At 37.0% G+C, this 18,077-nt stretch overlaps 1 protein-coding gene across 16 annotated transcripts in view; it reads left to right on the forward strand.

The window, feature by feature from the left end:
* The window catches only part of robo2 (roundabout, axon guidance receptor, homolog 2), a 453,442-nt gene that overhangs the window by 419,661 nt on the left and 15,704 nt on the right, over window positions 1-18,077 (forward strand). For 11 of the 16 annotated variants that reach the window (XM_084418220.1, XM_084418222.1, XM_084418224.1 and 8 more), the window contains 4 exons: window positions 2,557-2,599; window positions 13,551-13,678; window positions 15,216-15,491; window positions 16,870-16,995. In XM_084418220.1, coding sequence (XP_084274346.1) covers window positions 2,557-2,599; window positions 13,551-13,678; window positions 15,216-15,491; window positions 16,870-16,995 — 573 coding nt within the window. The remainder of the gene's footprint in view (window positions 1-2,556; window positions 2,600-13,550; window positions 13,679-15,215; window positions 15,492-16,869; window positions 16,996-18,077) is intronic. The other 5 variants (XM_084418234.1, XM_084418223.1, XM_084418225.1 and 2 more) reach the window with 1 other exon arrangement.

The following is an 18,077-nucleotide window of genomic DNA, read 5'->3' on the forward strand; positions in this document are numbered from 1 at the left end:
GCTGCACTTCACTTTCCCCCCAGGAAGATAAGACCGTAGCAGTCAGGTGTCCAAGCCTTATGGCCTCGATATCCCTCGTCTTCGTTTTAATGCACTCCAGTGGTCTCTCCTCACCACTGCTTCAGTGGGCTTCAAGGTTGCCGGCTCCTAGGGGACCACGTCCTCCTTGGTTTCCCAGCGCCTATGTGCCGAGCAGATAAGTGTGGCGTTCAGATGCATTACCGACACGCCAGACCCCATGTGTGTGACGCTCGCAGAACGCAGCGGCCCATGCTAGCGAGGGCAGCTTCTTCCACTCAGTGTGAAACTCATGAGTTTTATTCTTGTTTCCTGCAGACAAATCGTCTTCGTCTCATTATCACGGTTCACTGCAAATCATGTGAACGTTTCAAAGGTTATAGAACAAAGAAAGACGGTCGGTTCTTAAAGGACGGGACGTTTGCATCAAAGCATCTTTGTTCTGAAAAGATATGGCGCGCGGTTGTATGTTTAATTGAGGCCGTAGGGCATTGAGGATGGTAAAAAACGCACAATCCGAATACACTTGTTCACACGAACACACACTTTCCTCCTTTAAACCTGTCATCGCCGCGAGGCTAAATCAAGCTGTGCTCAGGCGAGAAGGAAGGATTTGATGGAATTTTTATACGGGTGATTTTGTCGTGCCGCAGTAAATGCTTATTAAAGAGGAGTAATCAGTTTTCATATTGGAGAGAGTGCTTATCTGGAGCTCAGCCTAAAGCCGAGACCAGCGCCAGTCTACGGGCCACATCAAAGCGCCAGCAATGTGTCCTATTGTAGATAGGCACTTAACAGACCCACACACACACACATAGTGCCACATAAAACGAGTCCCTTGGGGGAGAGAAAATACCTTTAGTGTTTGTTCTCAATTTACTGAAATGCCAAATTCTGGAATTAGCCATGAATGCAAATAAACCCAACAAACAGCAGGCTCAGAGGAGAGACGGACCTTGGTTAGTGTTCATCAGGTTTAATGTTTGTCAGAAGAGAGTGAGAGTGGAGAGAAAATGTCACTGATTTAATTCAGATTGGCTGCGTTCACACTGTCAGTTTTTGCGATTGACAACCGCATTTACTTACAGGTGTGAGTCTCGAAATGTCTTATTCATACAGCAACTTACAGGAGAGTCTCGAGGACTGTCTGCATGAACGTGCAACGAGAGACAAGCTGTTATTCTCTTACTAGTCACCATGGAGACTGAGTCAGAAAAGTCTGAAAAATCACTTTTGACGCGACAAGATTCCAATTGAGCTGCGAGTTTGTCTGTCAAATCTTCATTAACCGATCACAGCTTTTATATCTGGGTCGTGAGCATTTGAGAGCACAAAGAACTGAAACACAAAACTGACAGGAGCAACTCCAGTGGAGAGCAAACACGGGATCTAGAACCACACGTGCAATCCCGAAACACACGGGAGACGTGTGTTTGTGGATCGCAGAGCAACTCTATGCAATGACGAGAAAGAGAACTAGTTGTCCAGTTCCGTTCAGACAGCGCGGGTTTTCCGAGACTTGAAAATGTACAGGTGTGAGTTCGGTTACAGAATGCGGTTGCCACTTCCATAAATAACTGAACTGTGTGTGAACGTAACTATGAAAGAGTCAAATACATGATTGGCCCAGACAGAAACATAATGTCGGCCCAGATCCGGCCCACATCTGGTACACGTGGATTCCACACGGCCCAGACGTGGGCCGGATCTGGGCCGACACTATGTTGCTGTCGCGGGCTGCTGTGAACGTGGCCTTAGTTTCTCTGCAGGGTGTCTACCATGCTTACACCAGGAGTCACTCTGGATTAGTTCATGTGATATTTGTTAAATAAGGTAGATGGGTGCATTGATTTACTCACCCTCTTGTCATTCTAAAAGAACATATTTTCAAAAATGCTTCTGTGACATACAGTGGGATTCAAAATTGTTGTACACCCTATTGACATTCATTGAATGGACAAAAACATTCTTCAAAATATGTTCTGGAACCGAATAGTTCCCGGTTTGATCCCTGCAAGGAGTGAGTCATGGGCTATTGCGATTGTGCACTTGAGAAAAAGTGTTTTCAAAATGAGCGCTTACTAAATAAGTACACCTGATTTAGTCTCCCTTTCATCAGTCATCCATCCATTCTGTCTATCTTTTTGAACACTATTTTGTTTCAGTTGCTTTCTTTTGGCAAGAATATGAAGACAAAACGTAGGGGAAATTATGGAGATAAAGTGTCGATGTTAAAAATTCATTGTGCATGTTCATCTAATGTGTACTCTGAGCGATGCAGTCGCTTGTGTAAGATTACGAAGAAGACATATATACACACAAATGCGTACACAGACGTTTTATTTCTTAATCAGTTCCCGCTGTTTAGCTTGTCAGTGTGGAATCATGTTTAAAAATCATTAATTAGAACGAGAATGATGCATAAGAGATTGAATTTTTGCTATGAGTTGGTTATGATGTTATGATGACTCAGTTTCTTTCTGTCTCTCTCTCTCTCTCGCTCTCTCTCTTTGTTTTCTACCCTCTTTCTGACCCCAGTGACGTTCCAGCGTGTTGATGGAGGCTTGATGAGCAACGGGAGGTAAGATTCCTGTCATCCGCTCTCTCGTTTCCCCTTGTTTTTCCTCAGCATCCCACAAAACAGCACTGGTTATTATCTTTGTGCCAATCTACCTGCCTTTAACCTTCAAAGACCAGCCCCTCAATTCCAAACCTCATTCATATTCTGTCCATCATCCCCTGGAAGGTCATCAAAACCATTATCCTCTACAAGGCAGTCGTCTTCCAACCCGTACTCAGCTTTTAAGGGTTCGCACTATCCCCGCTCTGTTAGAAATTCATCTTGAGAGACGCTGCCGAGGAGACTACCGGAAGGTTGTTTCCGTAGGTTTCCGTGAGAGCTCTTGTGGCACACAACCGTTTCTCGTGGGTCAAGGGCTTGATTAACCTTCTAAAAGTCACCGCAGAATCCATCAACGCGGAACAATTCTTTGCATAACCGTTAATGCAGTTCTTTCAAATTTAAATAAACAATTCAACCAGATGTATTCTTAATACTCGCCACTATGAGGGTCTTCAACAGGGGGTCCATGCATCAGTAATGAAGACAATATTATGTATTTTACCATATTTGTTTGATATAATAATTAATATTTTATATTAAAATTATATATTGTAAATTCTAATAATATTGTGCGTTTATTAAATATTTTAATGCAGTACATTATTTTATATGGACATTTAAATATAGCCATAGTGTAGATTAGTAGAATAGCGTAATCATATTTTCATTTATTACATAAAAATTCATAATAAACCTGTAATATATATTACATTTTTGAGACTTAAAAAAGACTTAAAAAATAAAATGATTATTTGACTATACAATTATTTAATTGTACAATAAATTAATTAATTGTACATTTATTTATTATTAATATTATTATAATAATATATTATAATAATATATTAATTAATTAATAATTAATATATATATTTTGTTTATATATTAAGTTACAAATAACGTTATATATGTATATATAATATAATTAAAGTATAATATTATAATTTAATATATACATTGAGATAAACAACTGAGCTCTAGATTCTGTTTATAAAATATATTATAATGTATTACATAAAAATACATCATAAACCATTAACCAAAAAAACAAAATCGTTACATTTTTGAAACTTAAAAAAATACTTAAAATAAAGGTTGAAATAAATGATGACAATTATTGAATTGTACAATAAACTAATTCATTTTACATGTATTTATTATTATTACATTTTGTTTATGTGTTAAATTATAAATAAACATAATAATTATATTAGGCATTGTTAACTTATTTAAAATAATAATATCAACAATAAGCTATTCAAAATATAAATGTAATACCTATAAATGTATTAGAAATTTATTGAATTTCTTATTGTTGATAATACATTAAAATACAGTATAAGTAATTTTACAATGTCTGATATTATAATTGAATAACATTTAATTAAACATTTAACTGAACCCTAGATTATGGTCATATAAGAACTTTTTTAGACAGATCACTGTCTAAACACTCACAGCAAGTCTGCGCTTATACATCAAGCTCGCTCTGATATCATCATGTGACTGATGGATGAAAATATGAGCTCTGCCTGTTTGTGTACCCTACATTCTGTCAAACACACACCACACACACACTTACTGTACGTACACACACAAATCTCCGCACATCTCCCTTCACGGGCGGCTAGCCGCTCATAAATCTCACCCCCCAAAAAGAATTAGCAGGAACAATTTAAGCAGAGAGGGGTTTTATTTTATCATTTGTCAGCCCCCCCCCCTCCGCCCCCACTGCCTGTACGGACCCCCGCGGTGATAAATTTGCCTGTCACCTCAGCTGGGCGGCTGGAATATGAGCATGTGTAATAATGTAAAAATAATTACCCCAGGGAGAGGCTAGACTAACCCTTCCGGAATCTTCCGGCGGGCTTCGGTTTTTTTAAGGGGCGGAAAGTAGAGTAAGGGTTCGTTTGAATGACACCGGTTACCGGTCGGACAGGAGTGGAATGAGGAGTCTGCCTTTTTTTTTTTTTTTTTGCCGTCCGGGTGTCTTTTATCAAACTCGACAGGCCAAATTCACTCAGAATCTGAGCTTGTGGATCTTCTTTTGTATTAATTCCACACACCCGCACGTTGTCTCTCCTGCGGTATCTGTAGATCGAAGGTGTTTTAGGAGCTGAAATTAAAGCCCAAGCAAAGTGTCACATGATTCCCCTGCAGGAAGTTCTGCTGATTGATTTGAAGATTCCATTCCAGATCCCTTGAGTCTCGTATCTAATCAAAAAGGACGTCCAATTGTATTTTTTTTAATAGTGATACCTTGTCTTTAGCTATACAGCACCCTAGAGATCTGAGATGAGCACTTACCTCTGTAGATCTCAATTAAGACAGTCATTCTTGGTAACGCTATGAGGTCTGTGTATATAATACATTATAAAGCCATTGGCAATGCCTTATTCTCATTTTAACCTGTTATATATAAGTTATCATACATATTCATACTAATTCTAAGCTGTTTTGTAAGGCATTTTGGATGCCTTTAACGTGTTTCGCATCTTAACTGTATTGTATATTTTATAGTATGGATTGACCAACCAGCATCCAGGACCATAATATAATGCATTATAAATACTGGCTTCATAATAAGTGTTACCAAAAGTGGGTTCATGCTGTGAAGGTGCTCTACATGCATCAGAACACTTGATCTGTCAGATCGGGATGAACCCCCGTGACTAAAGTTCCTGGAGAGATGACGGGCGAACAGGAGAATGTGTTCATTTGTTACAGTCTTTGTTTATTGCATTAATTAGACGATGGCAAATGAAGCCGCGTCTGTTTCTGCAGCTCCTCATTGGCTGCTGCCAAATTGCTTGTACTGAACAATTACGCTTAATCGATCACAGAATAAATGATTCATGGAAGATGAATAGGCGGCATATTGGTCAGGCCTTGAACTGATGGAAACTGATAATGACAGTTTTTTATGCTTTCGGGTTTCCTACACAATGTATTTTTCTTCCCTTTTTCCTGTTTATTACTTTTTTAGCAAATTTCTTTCTTTTCTTTTTTTTTTTTTTTTTTTTGGTGCTCCCACTATACTGTATATAGACACACACACACAGTGCTGGAAAATAACTGATTATATGTAATCTGGATTATGTAATCAGATTCCAAAAAAAGTATTTGTAACTTGATTATATTACGTTTTAAAATACTTGTAATCAGACTACAGTTACTTTCTATTGATTTCATATTATTCACACAATCGTTCAGAATTGAACGATTTTTTTACTCTTAATTTTCCTTTCTTAAAAGCATATTGATTATAAACATACAGAAAGTCTTCTGGTTTGGTGAACTTGCACACACATTTGATCGCAGAAATAATTGCACTTGTTTTATTAACATTGCAACATCTAGTGCTTATCTAATCAATACCGATGAACACATTCGTTTGTATTTGAATTATCACTCACCGAGACATTTAACCATGTATTGCTATGGATTTGGAAGGCTTTTGTCTTTTAAACACATTTTTATTAAATTTTTTGTATTATTTTAAAATTGATTTTAATTTAAAAAATCTTTATGATTTGTTTAATTATTAGCTTTTCATTAAACTCACGAGTTCCTTCACGAACCACAGGCTGGAAGACCCTGACACAATGTAATATTTAATGCACATCATGTTTTTCATAACAAAGAATGGAATATATTTTCTTTCTCTTTGTATGATTATATCAATATGGATTAAGATTGTCCTATTGAAATCTATGTGATGAACGAGTTTGGTCCAAAGTACTCAAAAAGTTGTCAGATTATTACCTAAAATGTGTAATGTAATGTATATTTGAATATAATTATAATTGTATATACATGTACATTATATAATATTATTTATTTTTACATAGCTTATTCATTATATAATTTTATTTATTTTTAAATAGCTTATTGTTATATTTTAAATTAAAATATTAAAATAAGTTAATATAATACATCATTTTATAATATAATTTAAACATTTAGATAAACTGCACTTAAGCGTTTGGGTTTATAAGCACTTTTATATGCTATTTTGAATCAGATCAAGCATATTTAGATCAAGCTTTTCTTCCTTAGTTGTGTTCTTTCTTTTTTTTAAAGCTCCTTCCCATCATTTCTTTCAGATCTATATGTGCATGTTTGTGTGTATATTATATTTTCTCTGTGCTCAAAGCAAGCGGCAGCATCCTCCAGCTGTCAATCTGAAAAGCAAATGCATGTTCCAGCGTGCCTTAAGCATAATTTAATGCGCAGGCTTTTAGTTCAGTCTCTCTCTCTCTTTCTGCTGCTGTATTGGAGGGCGTGTGGGCCTGTAAAGCCCGTCTGATTTATGAAGTAGGATTGGGATTAATATTGCTCATTCGGCTTGTTTACGGCGATCCTCACAGACGCGCTGCGAGGTTGTATTTCACAGTTGCGCGCGTGTCTAGGAGAGTGGCAGGGAAAAATGGAGCCAAATCAAATCTCTTTGGTCTCAAGGCCACAGTGCGCTCTTGCTGTCGGAAGAGAGGGATTCAGGGCTGGGATGAGGGCCCTGGCCCCGCTCCCGGTGATTTGCAGGGCAGAAATATGCCCGCTAAAACGATATTTCTCAATCTAATCATCTCGCACGGGAAAAGATGAATGCAAGGACAGAGCCGCCGTTACCACAGTCAACATCATCATCACCCACACTTACAAATGATCCCTGGGAGAGTATGCATGTGCGTGCGCTTGTTTATGAGAGAAATCAAAGTCAAACTCATGAAACGTCCATTTTTGTGGCTCGCTCAATTTACCAACTCTTCAATTTGAAGGAAACTGCATCCACTACACATTTAGCTTACACAGTAAAGGGCTAAATTATAGAGATAACTATAACGATAACTGTATTAGCGTCCACACTTACGAACGAAAACGCTCTGTTTAAAGGGGGGGTGAAACACTCAGTTTCAGTCAATCTCATGTTAATCTTGAGTACCTATAGAGTAGTATTGCATCCTTCATATCTCCAAAAAGTCTTTAGTTTTATTATATTTATAAAAGAAAGATAGGCAGCTACAGTGGCCAGCTAAACAAATGCTAAACATCGCATGCTCCATAGATACATTAACTATACGTGATCATGTTGTTTACTTGCTGTGCTTACGCGCCGATAGCTAACAACACACAGACATTTGAAGCAGTTTTACTCACCGCCTGCGGTTCCAACGCACGACCGTGAACCTTTATCGTTGGGACTGCTAAATCCGGCGTCGAACTGGGCCTTGTTTATAAAACAATCATCGTCGAAATGCAGGGAACAAACAAAGTCCTGTGACTCCAGCGAGCACAGCGCTTTGATGGGCGTACTGCTTTCGCTCTCTCGCTCTGGTCTACGGGTGCGCGCGCGCCCTTCCGGGAGAAGTGCCCTTAGGACCCGTATAAGGAAATTCCGCCGCATCTGACGTCACACAGGCCCATACTCGAAAAAAACTTTCCGAAACTTGTAACAAACCAGAAAGTATTTTTGCCACAGAAATACTCCATCAAACGTACAACTTAATTTTTGAAACTTTGTCCATGTTTAGCATGGGAATCCAACTCTTTAACAGTGTTAAAGCCCCCCCCCCCCCCCCCCCCTTAATATAAACCAAGCGTGCCGCACAAGCCCTGAAAAGTGAAGCCAAAACGTCTCGATCGCCCCCCAGTGACTGGTCCTAGTATAGGTCATAAACCCCGCCTCCCCGTGTTATTCAACGGGACATGAGACCAACTAAACAATTAAATTACACTTCAAATATCTTTTTTCCAAAGGTGGTTTCTTTCATTTGCTGTCGTTTTTATCAAGTTTCAAAAATAAGTTGGTTTTTAGTTAGTTACGTGATGCGGTGGTGTAACGTCATGATTGACAGCTGTGATTGACAGGTTCTCGAGCGATGTAGTCACTGAAGCACCAACGGACATTTTTTTCGGGATCTTCGGAGGACTGAGGAGATTGTATTTACTTTATTTCATCAATGGAAGAGAGCGAAGGGGCGTCGTCCATCTTTTTTTACAGTCTATGATATAAACACGCTCTGAGGTTTTGTCGTCTGCCGCTTTAAATACTCGAGCTCGTTAAAGCAGGATGGATTCTGATTGGCTGTCAATGTTTTTATTGCTCATCAGCTGGACAAAAAAAAATTCTGAAAGTGATTCCAAGGATATCATTTCTCTGTGCCGGTGTGCTATCGTTATAGTTGTGGTATGAACTCTGCTATTCTTTTATGTTTAGAAAGATTTTTGATGTGAACGGACCTTAACACTTTACAATAATCTTGAATAATTTAAGTCTTCGTTAATGTTAATTCTTAAACACACTGACTCAGTTTTAAAGTCCCCCTGTACTCATCTTTGATCACCAAAATGAAAAAAAAAAAAAAAAAAAGTCCTTGAAAACAAATTTCTTCATGGCTTAAAATACACGGTTCTATGAATATGCAAATGAGCCCCGCCTCCACTCACTCACACCAGCTCAGAGATCCACTCGTTGACGATCACACGTTGACATGATTGGTCACAAGGTAGTTTGTGATGTCAGAAACACCAGCGATTTCAAACCATGTTTTTGAGACTGTCTTTGGTTCACTGGAGTTTTAAAGGAAAAATACTCCGCAATGGTGTTGACTTATGAATTTGCACATCTTAAAGCATATTAAAAACACCACATAGACATATAAACAACATTAAAAGCTGAATGTTCACCACAGGGGGACTTTAGCTTACAATGTGTATATAATAATAACAAATTGTCGAATATTAAATAAATTACTATGATATTATTGGTTAATATTAGTGGTCCCCGCCCACACAAAATGTCAGATGAAGTATGGAATGGAAAGTTAGAAGAAAGGTTGTTTCAGATATAGAAAACGTTATTATGGAATCCCATTACTGCCTTGGAGGGGGAAAATAAGTAAAAAATAAAATAAAAAATGTGTATAATAATAATTGAATAATAATAAGAGAAAATACTCTCACTGTGAGATATACACTAAAAATGGATCAATAAGTTGTAACAAAGTATGTTTTTACATTGCTTTAACTCATCAAAATAAGTTAAGCAATTTTCATTTTAAGTTAGTCTGATGTAATTTAAGTAGTAATGACTTAAACATCCAAGTTGATTGCACTTAAAAATTTAAGGCAGCAACTCTTTTTACGGTGTAGTCACACTGTGACATTTGAAATATGAAACTGTGGAGCAGAAAAAGGCTTCCTTAATATGATATTTTGATGAAAAATGAAAAAAAAAAAAACATGTTTTCCTTTCAAATAAAATGCATATTTATTTTATAAAAAAGTAAATTGTTAAAAAACTTCAGATTTCGATCTAGATTTCGAAGTAACACTTAAAGATCACCTGAGGGCCGAGCAAAACAAAAACAGCAAAGGTAGAGAGGACCTGATTGTAAGCGGGTAGGAAAGAGCATTTCGGAGGAGGTGAGGAGGGCACAGGATTGTTTTTCAGATAGAAAAAAAAATAAAGCGGAGTGGGAAGGTTTGAGAAGTCTTCAACGTATTACCCTATAAGAAGTCAACGTGTCTGAAGAGGAAGCATCAGTTTGAATGACTCGTTCCCCCTGAGGGCCTGTTTTGGCATTCAGCTGCCACATCAGGGGGCGCTTAGTCTGTCAGGACCCCCTCCTCCTCAGCCCGAGACCCTCCATTCGGGCTCCGCTGGCTCTTATTAAAACCTGTGGCTTAGAGAGCGACAGGCTGCTACACTGCCATTACCGGTATATTGCCGCCGGCTTCAAAAAGCACACACTGTTCCCCGGACCTGGGGGGAGACAAGCCACCTCAGGGCAAATGTACATCCACTGAGGAGACGAGACCGGAGAGAGAGAGTCACGCTGAAATAGAGAAAGAAAAGACACAAAGACGACTGGTGTGTCTTGATGCACATCTACACTGAGTCACTGCATGTACACAGACTGTACACAGGTCAAACGAGGTCAAATAAATAGAAGATATCGCGACATTCAACATAGCAGCAACTGTCAGAAATGAAGCCTCAACTTTTTTAAAGTTCAATTTTGGGTTACATGCTACAACTACGGTTGAACAGAAACAGAGCTGTATCAAGAAAACAAAACAAAAAATTGATATCAAGCTGTATCAGTTGCGTTTGTTAGGTGTATAAGCTGGACCACTCGCCACTTTCTTTGTTTGTTTTTTATTTTTATTTTTTGCCATGAGAAGAAATCATGCACTTTGTTTGGATATTTATAATAATAATAATAATAATAATAATAATAATAATAATAATAATAATTGTTTATTTATTTGTTTGTTTGTTTGTTCATTGGCACAATTATACAACACAAGAATGTAATTTGGAACAACAATATAATGTTAGTTAGTTAGTTAGTTAGTTAGTTAGTTAGTTAGTTAGTTAGTTAGTTAGTTAGTTAGTTAGTTAGTTAGTTACTAACTACTATTAATAATAATAATTATTATCATTATTATTATTATTATATATTTGGAACAACATGCATGTCAAATGGCAGTAATTTTATTTATTTGTTTGTTTGTTTGTTTGTTTGTTTGTTTGTTTGTTTATTGGAACAAAAATACATTTGGGTAGGTAAATGATAAAATCATAATTCATATTAAATTTGGAAACACTTTTTATATACTTTATACTACTACTAATATTTATTTATTTATTTATTTACTGCCGCAATAATACAATTATACAATATTTATTTATTTATTTATTTATTTATTTATTTATTTATTTATTTATTTATTTATTGGAACAAAAATACCTTTGGGTAGGTAAATGACAGATTTAAATTTAAATTTAAATTTAGAAATACTTTTTAAATACTTAATACTACTAATATTATTTATTTATTTACTGGTACAATAATACATTTATAGAATCATGCAATTTAGCAATTAATGCAATTTTGAACAACAATATAATATTCATAATTATTTATTTATTTATTAAATAAAAAAAATAATTATTATATTTCTGGAACAACATGCATGTGGGTAAATGATAAAAAGAAAATAGCTGTTGGGCGTTACCAAGATGGCCGCTGATTGGACTGACTAGTTTTTTAAAAATGTCTTTTGGTTTGTTCTCATGTCTTTTAAAATCTCTCATTCGCACCAGCGTTGCTCTGTCTCTGTGACCATGACCACAAATTGCTCCTCTAACAGTGATGAAAGGCGAAAATACATAGATGCGGGCCGAAAAAATGAGAAAGTCCTTGAGCGCTTCATTCATCCACCTCTCCACTCTTTCTCCATTCCTCTATTGTGACATTCCCAGCCTTGGCGCAACCAATGGCTCTTTATTTCCATCTATGCTCATTCTGAAGAGGAAAAAAACAGCCATTTTTATTGTGGCTTTAGCAGCACAAACGAAAGGATGCGGTTAAAAACATCACAGAGAGGCTGAAACACAAGCTCTCCTCAGCATCTGTTGCCCATGGCAACAAGCATCCGAGAGGTGATTGCACAGTAAAGTGGTCATAATGGCCCACAGCACTCACTCATGACAGCTTAAAGTCTTAATGATGCCTTTACGCCACACACACCCTTGGGAAAGCGCACAACACCTGTTAAATGAAACCTCCTATGTGAGCCGATTGTCAGATGTGGAGGAGTGTGTTGTAAAACACAGGAGTTTGGTGAGCTAAAGATGGTGTATTATAGTGAGGGGTGATCTGTTAAATGAGGGTGTGTGTCTGTCGGCACGCTCTGAAGGGTGTTCGCTTTAAGGGTGTTTCTTATGCATCTACAATCAAAATGTCTTCTAAAGCTTTGTGTATTTAAATTAAAACAAAATATTGAGTTGACCCCACTATGGTACTAGTCTTTCAAATAAGAATAGATTGAAAACATTTGGAAAATGTGGTGGTACTCAGTAAAATCCTGGAATATTTAGCATTTTCTGGTGAAAAGAGATGCCATGGGAATGAATGACATACACAACCATTTGTTTGTGTTGTGTCTTCATTTTGACTCCCTGCAGATTTGTCATGCGTTTAATTCATTATTTCTCCTCAGCATCTGTTGCCCAGTGTTTGGGAAAATTACTTTTAAAAGTAATGCGTTACAATATTGCGCTACTCCCTAAAAACGTGACTAATTGGGTTACATAGCTACTTTTTATGGAAAGTAATGCATTGTTACTTTTTTTTGCATTACTTTTCTCATATGTACTGGGCTTGCTTGTTTGTTTTGTAAATTTGTAAAAAAAAAAAAAAAAGTTCTATTTTTAGCAAATGTAAAATCCCTTTCACACCAAAAGTGAAAGGGATATTTCACTGCTGGAAAGATAAATGTGTATTTAAATTGGGTCATTTATGTAGTAGAAATGTGAAATTATTTTAGAAGTTGGTGAGAAACCAACACAAGAAGTTCTAGACTGAGAAAAGCCAGAAAATGTATTTTTGGCTCATGTGGATGGAAGACAACAACTCCCAGAATGCACTTGTTTCGCTGCCCTACGAGGCCCCTCCCAAGCCACGCCTACCGGTTACAGAGGGCATTATCGGAAGAAATGATACAACTAGGCTACTAGTTGACTTAAAACTGAAAATACGCCGTTTTATTGTGAGATCCCTCGGGTATTATATTGTAAATATAAAAGTAATGCGTTACTTTACTAGTTACTTGAAAAAAGTAATCTGATTACATAACTCGCGTTATATACATATTCCATGTGCTGTTGTGTAGCTTATGAATAAAACTTTCATACACTCATAAGTGAAATTCTTCTTTTCAGTCAAAACCACTATTATTAAATAATTCTGTCTGTGTCAGTCTGAATCAATATTTAAAAAAAAAACCCATATCCAATAATCACAAATGAGTTGCAAAGTTATGGAAATTCATTGCTCAAATAGTGTGGAAACTCGATATGGAGAATGAAGTCTCACACGCATGGTTTGTCTTCCCGCAGTCGTCCTGGTCTGCTGAATGCCAGTGATTCGGGGTACCCGTGGCTCGCCGACTCCTGGCCGACCACCAGTCTGCCGGTTAACAACGGTTCTGGAGGACCCAATGACCTCAACAACTTCGGCCGTGGAGGTAAATCTACTCTCAGACCCATTGCTGCATTGGCTTGAAATTTAGGACGTGTTAAATTGGTTAGAAATGCGGTTAGTCGAAAGTTTAAAATGTTAAAAGCAAGCCCTCTCCATCAACTGAAAGAAAATGTCATATTTCTGGACAGTGATTCATTCAGGGTGTCCCGGTGTTGTCCTGATGTACACCTGTATGCATATTGCATGGGCCGTGTTTGGACACACACATTTATTCATCGTGTGCTGGAGACAGACCTATATGGCCACCCGCATCTGCTGTCACGCTGAAACTAATGTCTGTCGTTCTGACCCGCTGTCACACAGAGGAAGAGGAGAGGAGAGGGGTGGGGGGGGGGTGTGAGGAAAAGATGGTGGTCGAGCAGTGAGTCGTGAAGGACAGCCACAGCGCGAGTGGTGCAGATGCAGCTGCTGTATATCATTTTCCCTTCAGTACACACACATGTAGAGTTACGCCATTATTTCATCCAGAAGTGGCAAAGAAAAAATGCTAAAAGATAGTAGTAGCAGTAGTGAGTCAAAGGGAGAGAACTGAACATGAATTAAAGGCCGGTTCACACCAAATAGTAGACAAAAAAGCATAGCATATTCACAACTTATGAGTTTATTGTATATTATATGTTTGTTTAGTGTATATATTGTATATATTTTGTTATCTTTTGTATATATTTGTTATATTTTGTTATTTTATGTTATATTTTGTCTGAGTCAGTGTATTATTAGTGTTATTAGTAGTAGTATTATATACATATTTTATTTTATATAATGTAAGTTACATGATATATATATATATAATTTACTCATCTGTAAATATCATTGTTTAATATTATCATATAAATTACATTATACAAATGATAACAACATTTTATAATTCCATAATTATTTGAGTATTCAGTATAAAAATAATAATATTATTTGAGTATATTAATCATTTGCAATGATTCTTCCTCTTATCATACATTTATTATAATCATATAAATTTATTTGTAATAATAATAATAATTGTATAATTAATTGTACTATTATTATTATTATTTACACTGACTCACATACCAAAATGTAATAATTCCATAATTATTTGAGTATTCAGTATAAAAATAATATTATTATTTGAGTATATTAATAATTGGCAATGATTCTTCTTCTTATCATACATTTATTGTAATCATATCAATTTATTATTAATTATTATTATTATTATTTACACTGACTCAAATACCAAAATGTAATAATTCCATAATTATTTGAGTATTATGTATATGTGTGAATGTGTGTGACACTTTTTGGGGTATTATTAAAAACGGAAAAATTGATCTAGAATCTGAGAGAATTTTCTGAAATAAATGATGTAACATTTTAAAACAAATAAACATGATATTTTCGTGGGAATGAGTTTGTAGAAACGCATTGATATATTTTGATTTGATTTCTTCCAAAAGAGACATCACTTCCGCACTTCTCTAAGACATTAGCCTCACAGTCTTGTTGATCTCTCCTTCCCTCCATCTCGCCGTGCCTCTCAGACGGGATGCCCAGTTCCCAGGCTGATAAGACGGGCACCATGCTTTCAGACGGAGCCATTTACAGCAGCATTGACTTCACCACCAAAGGTGGATTCGGCAGCCCAAGCCCCGCCTCCCAGGCCACGCCATACGCCACAACCCAGATCCTCCATTCCAACAGCATTCATGAGCTGGCCGTCGATCTGCCCGAAGCCCAGTGGAAGACCTCCCTACAGGCCAAGCAAGAAATGGCAAGCCTGGGCTACTCACTGCCAGACAAGAACTCCTGCAACAACAGTGAGTCGAGCTGAAGGGCCAGGGGTGTCTGTGTGTGTGTATGTGTGTCTGTGTGATACTTCATGTGAGCTTGTTTTTTACGTCCAAAATCTTTTGAAACAAAGCCAATTGCTCTATTTCTGGATATTGCCTGAGGTTTGTATCAGCGTTAATTTGACCAACATTGCATTATTGTTGCATTTTTTTGACATTCAGGAACAATAAGAATGCGTATCATTGGCCCATAACAAAATCCATGACCCTTGAATGTGTTTCCGAACCAACCGGACTGCATTTATTATTTAAATTGTCTTTGGGCTAAAAGAATGTAACATCATTATCCAAGATTTATTCTATTTTGAAAAAGCTTTTAGACAAATGCACTCTGCATTATTTTATTTTTTTTAAAATAAAAAAAGTACTACTATCCATATTAATGAACTCATTCTCCACAGTTGAACAGAATGATAAATTGTAGCCTCTCCTTAACGCAATTAAAAACCATTTGCGCTTTCATTTGGCCTTGTCAGACTAAAAAATGACTGTAAATCACACGTATAAATGATTCCATGAACTGGTTAACTTGCCAACAAATAGAATTAATTCCAGGAAAATTAGCACTAATGTATGTTGTTAACATCGGAAAGATACAGTTTCCCAAGAAACTAGACAAATTGAGAGATTTTAAAGCAATTAGGCTCTGTTCCAAAATCAAGTGAGCTGCCATGCTGCCCGCTACCTATGTAGGCAGCATCTTAACTGATGCTAAAGATGCCTCACTTTATTATTATTATATTATATTATACACAAACCTTTATATTAGATGCGATTAATTGCTATTAATCGATTTAACAGCAGTATATATTATATTATATTATATTATATATTGTATTACTATATAATTACAAGTAATTTAAAATTATGAGGTCAAATTATATATATATATACATATACATACATTATATATCATCATTTTATTTGAAATATTTTTTTGTATATTTTAATTATCTTATATATTTAAAATCAGCACTTTCTCACTTTATCCTTCGTCTTGTTTATTTTTTTCATTGAGCTCATTGTAGTAAATTCTCAGATTGCTTTATCATGCAAGGATGGATGCAATATTTCCTGAATGTAGCCAAAATGAGAGCACTGAAGCTGTTGACCTCTTCAAATGATCCCTACATGGGCAGCTCAGTCGGTTTGGGAACAGAGCGAAAAGTGTCCGATATCAAGCACTAAGTCTAAGCATTGTTAAATTAGAAAGAACAGGCATTTGAAACAGGAGTTGTGTGTGAAATCAGTGCTTTGCTCGTTGCTCTAACTGCACGCCCTTGCATGCGCTTGTGCCATCTTGCCCTCCACCTGATGCCACTTTTTTGCCCTTCGCCTCCACTAGCACTCCTTTTCATTCCTGACTACCGATTGGCTGACGGATTGTCTAATAGAATGCCACACAACCAATCGCAGGATTTCAGCACCACCAGCTCCCACAACAGCTCAGATCGGAGCAACAGTCTGTCAGGTTGGTATTTCACCGGTCCCGGGTCAGCAGCCCACCCGCATCTTTCCTTCAGTCTTCCCCTCTCCCCTTTCACCTCCACTAACCGTGGTGCACACGCCATGACCCCTGCTGTATACTCTGAATAATATGGTTTGTGTAATAATTGTGTTCCTCATAGCTGTCATCTCTACTGGATAGACTTCCACTGTGTGGATGTACTGTAAAAGTCCTGTTTATGAAAAATAAATAAAAAAGCAAAATATGGTGGATACTGTTGCGATATTAGGTGCGTCAGAGCATAGACCTTTCCATAATAACAGTTTGAGTCCATTAATTCATTCTTAAAAAGTAAATCAAGAACATCTACACCGTGTCTACATCTGATGACAAAGGCAGATAGAACCCATTATAATTAAATGCTGTCTGATTTCACAGATAGTTTGTTTATGGATGTAAAAAATGTCGTCAGAATGTAAAGTACTTGCTTTGGCCATTGTTTTGAATGATTTTGTTCTTTTGTTGTGCTTGTTGTTGTCATCTGTTGTCTTAGTACAAGTGGGATGTGGCGGTTGGTTAGTGTTGGGGTTTGTCCTGCCACTCCTCCACTGTGATTGGACGGCTGGGTAAAAAGTGACAGTGATGAGCGATGAGTTTTACTCAAAGTAAAAAAATGTCCAGCTCTCGGCGACCAGAAAAAAACGGCAAGCTTGTGTAAATAGTCGCTTAGCGCTTTGAATTCAAATACACGGCGCCCCCATTGGAAACCAATTGAAAAAAATCCAAAGAAATGCTTTGGTGGACACACTGCCTTAAAGTTTGAAGAATTTAGCATAGAGTTTCTGGTCTTCTCTTTTCACACTTTGGTTCCTCATAGCCCTTTTCACATGTGAAGGGGAAATTGTGGATGACACTCAATCCTTATATTCTGCCTATGTTTGACATGTTGCACAATTCCAGCAAAGCATCTTTTGACATTGTCATTAACCTTGTGTTAGCAATGCCAATGCGTTTATGATAATAGCATAGGTCAGTTTTGCCATTGGTAAAAGAAGACACATCCACGCACTCTTGAGAGGGTTGATTTGAGCAAATTCCTCCCGTTA

Source organism: Rutilus rutilus, assembly GCF_951802725.1.
Source record: "Rutilus rutilus genome assembly, chromosome: 9".
Taxonomy (NCBI): Eukaryota; Metazoa; Chordata; class Actinopteri; order Cypriniformes; family Leuciscidae; genus Rutilus; species Rutilus rutilus.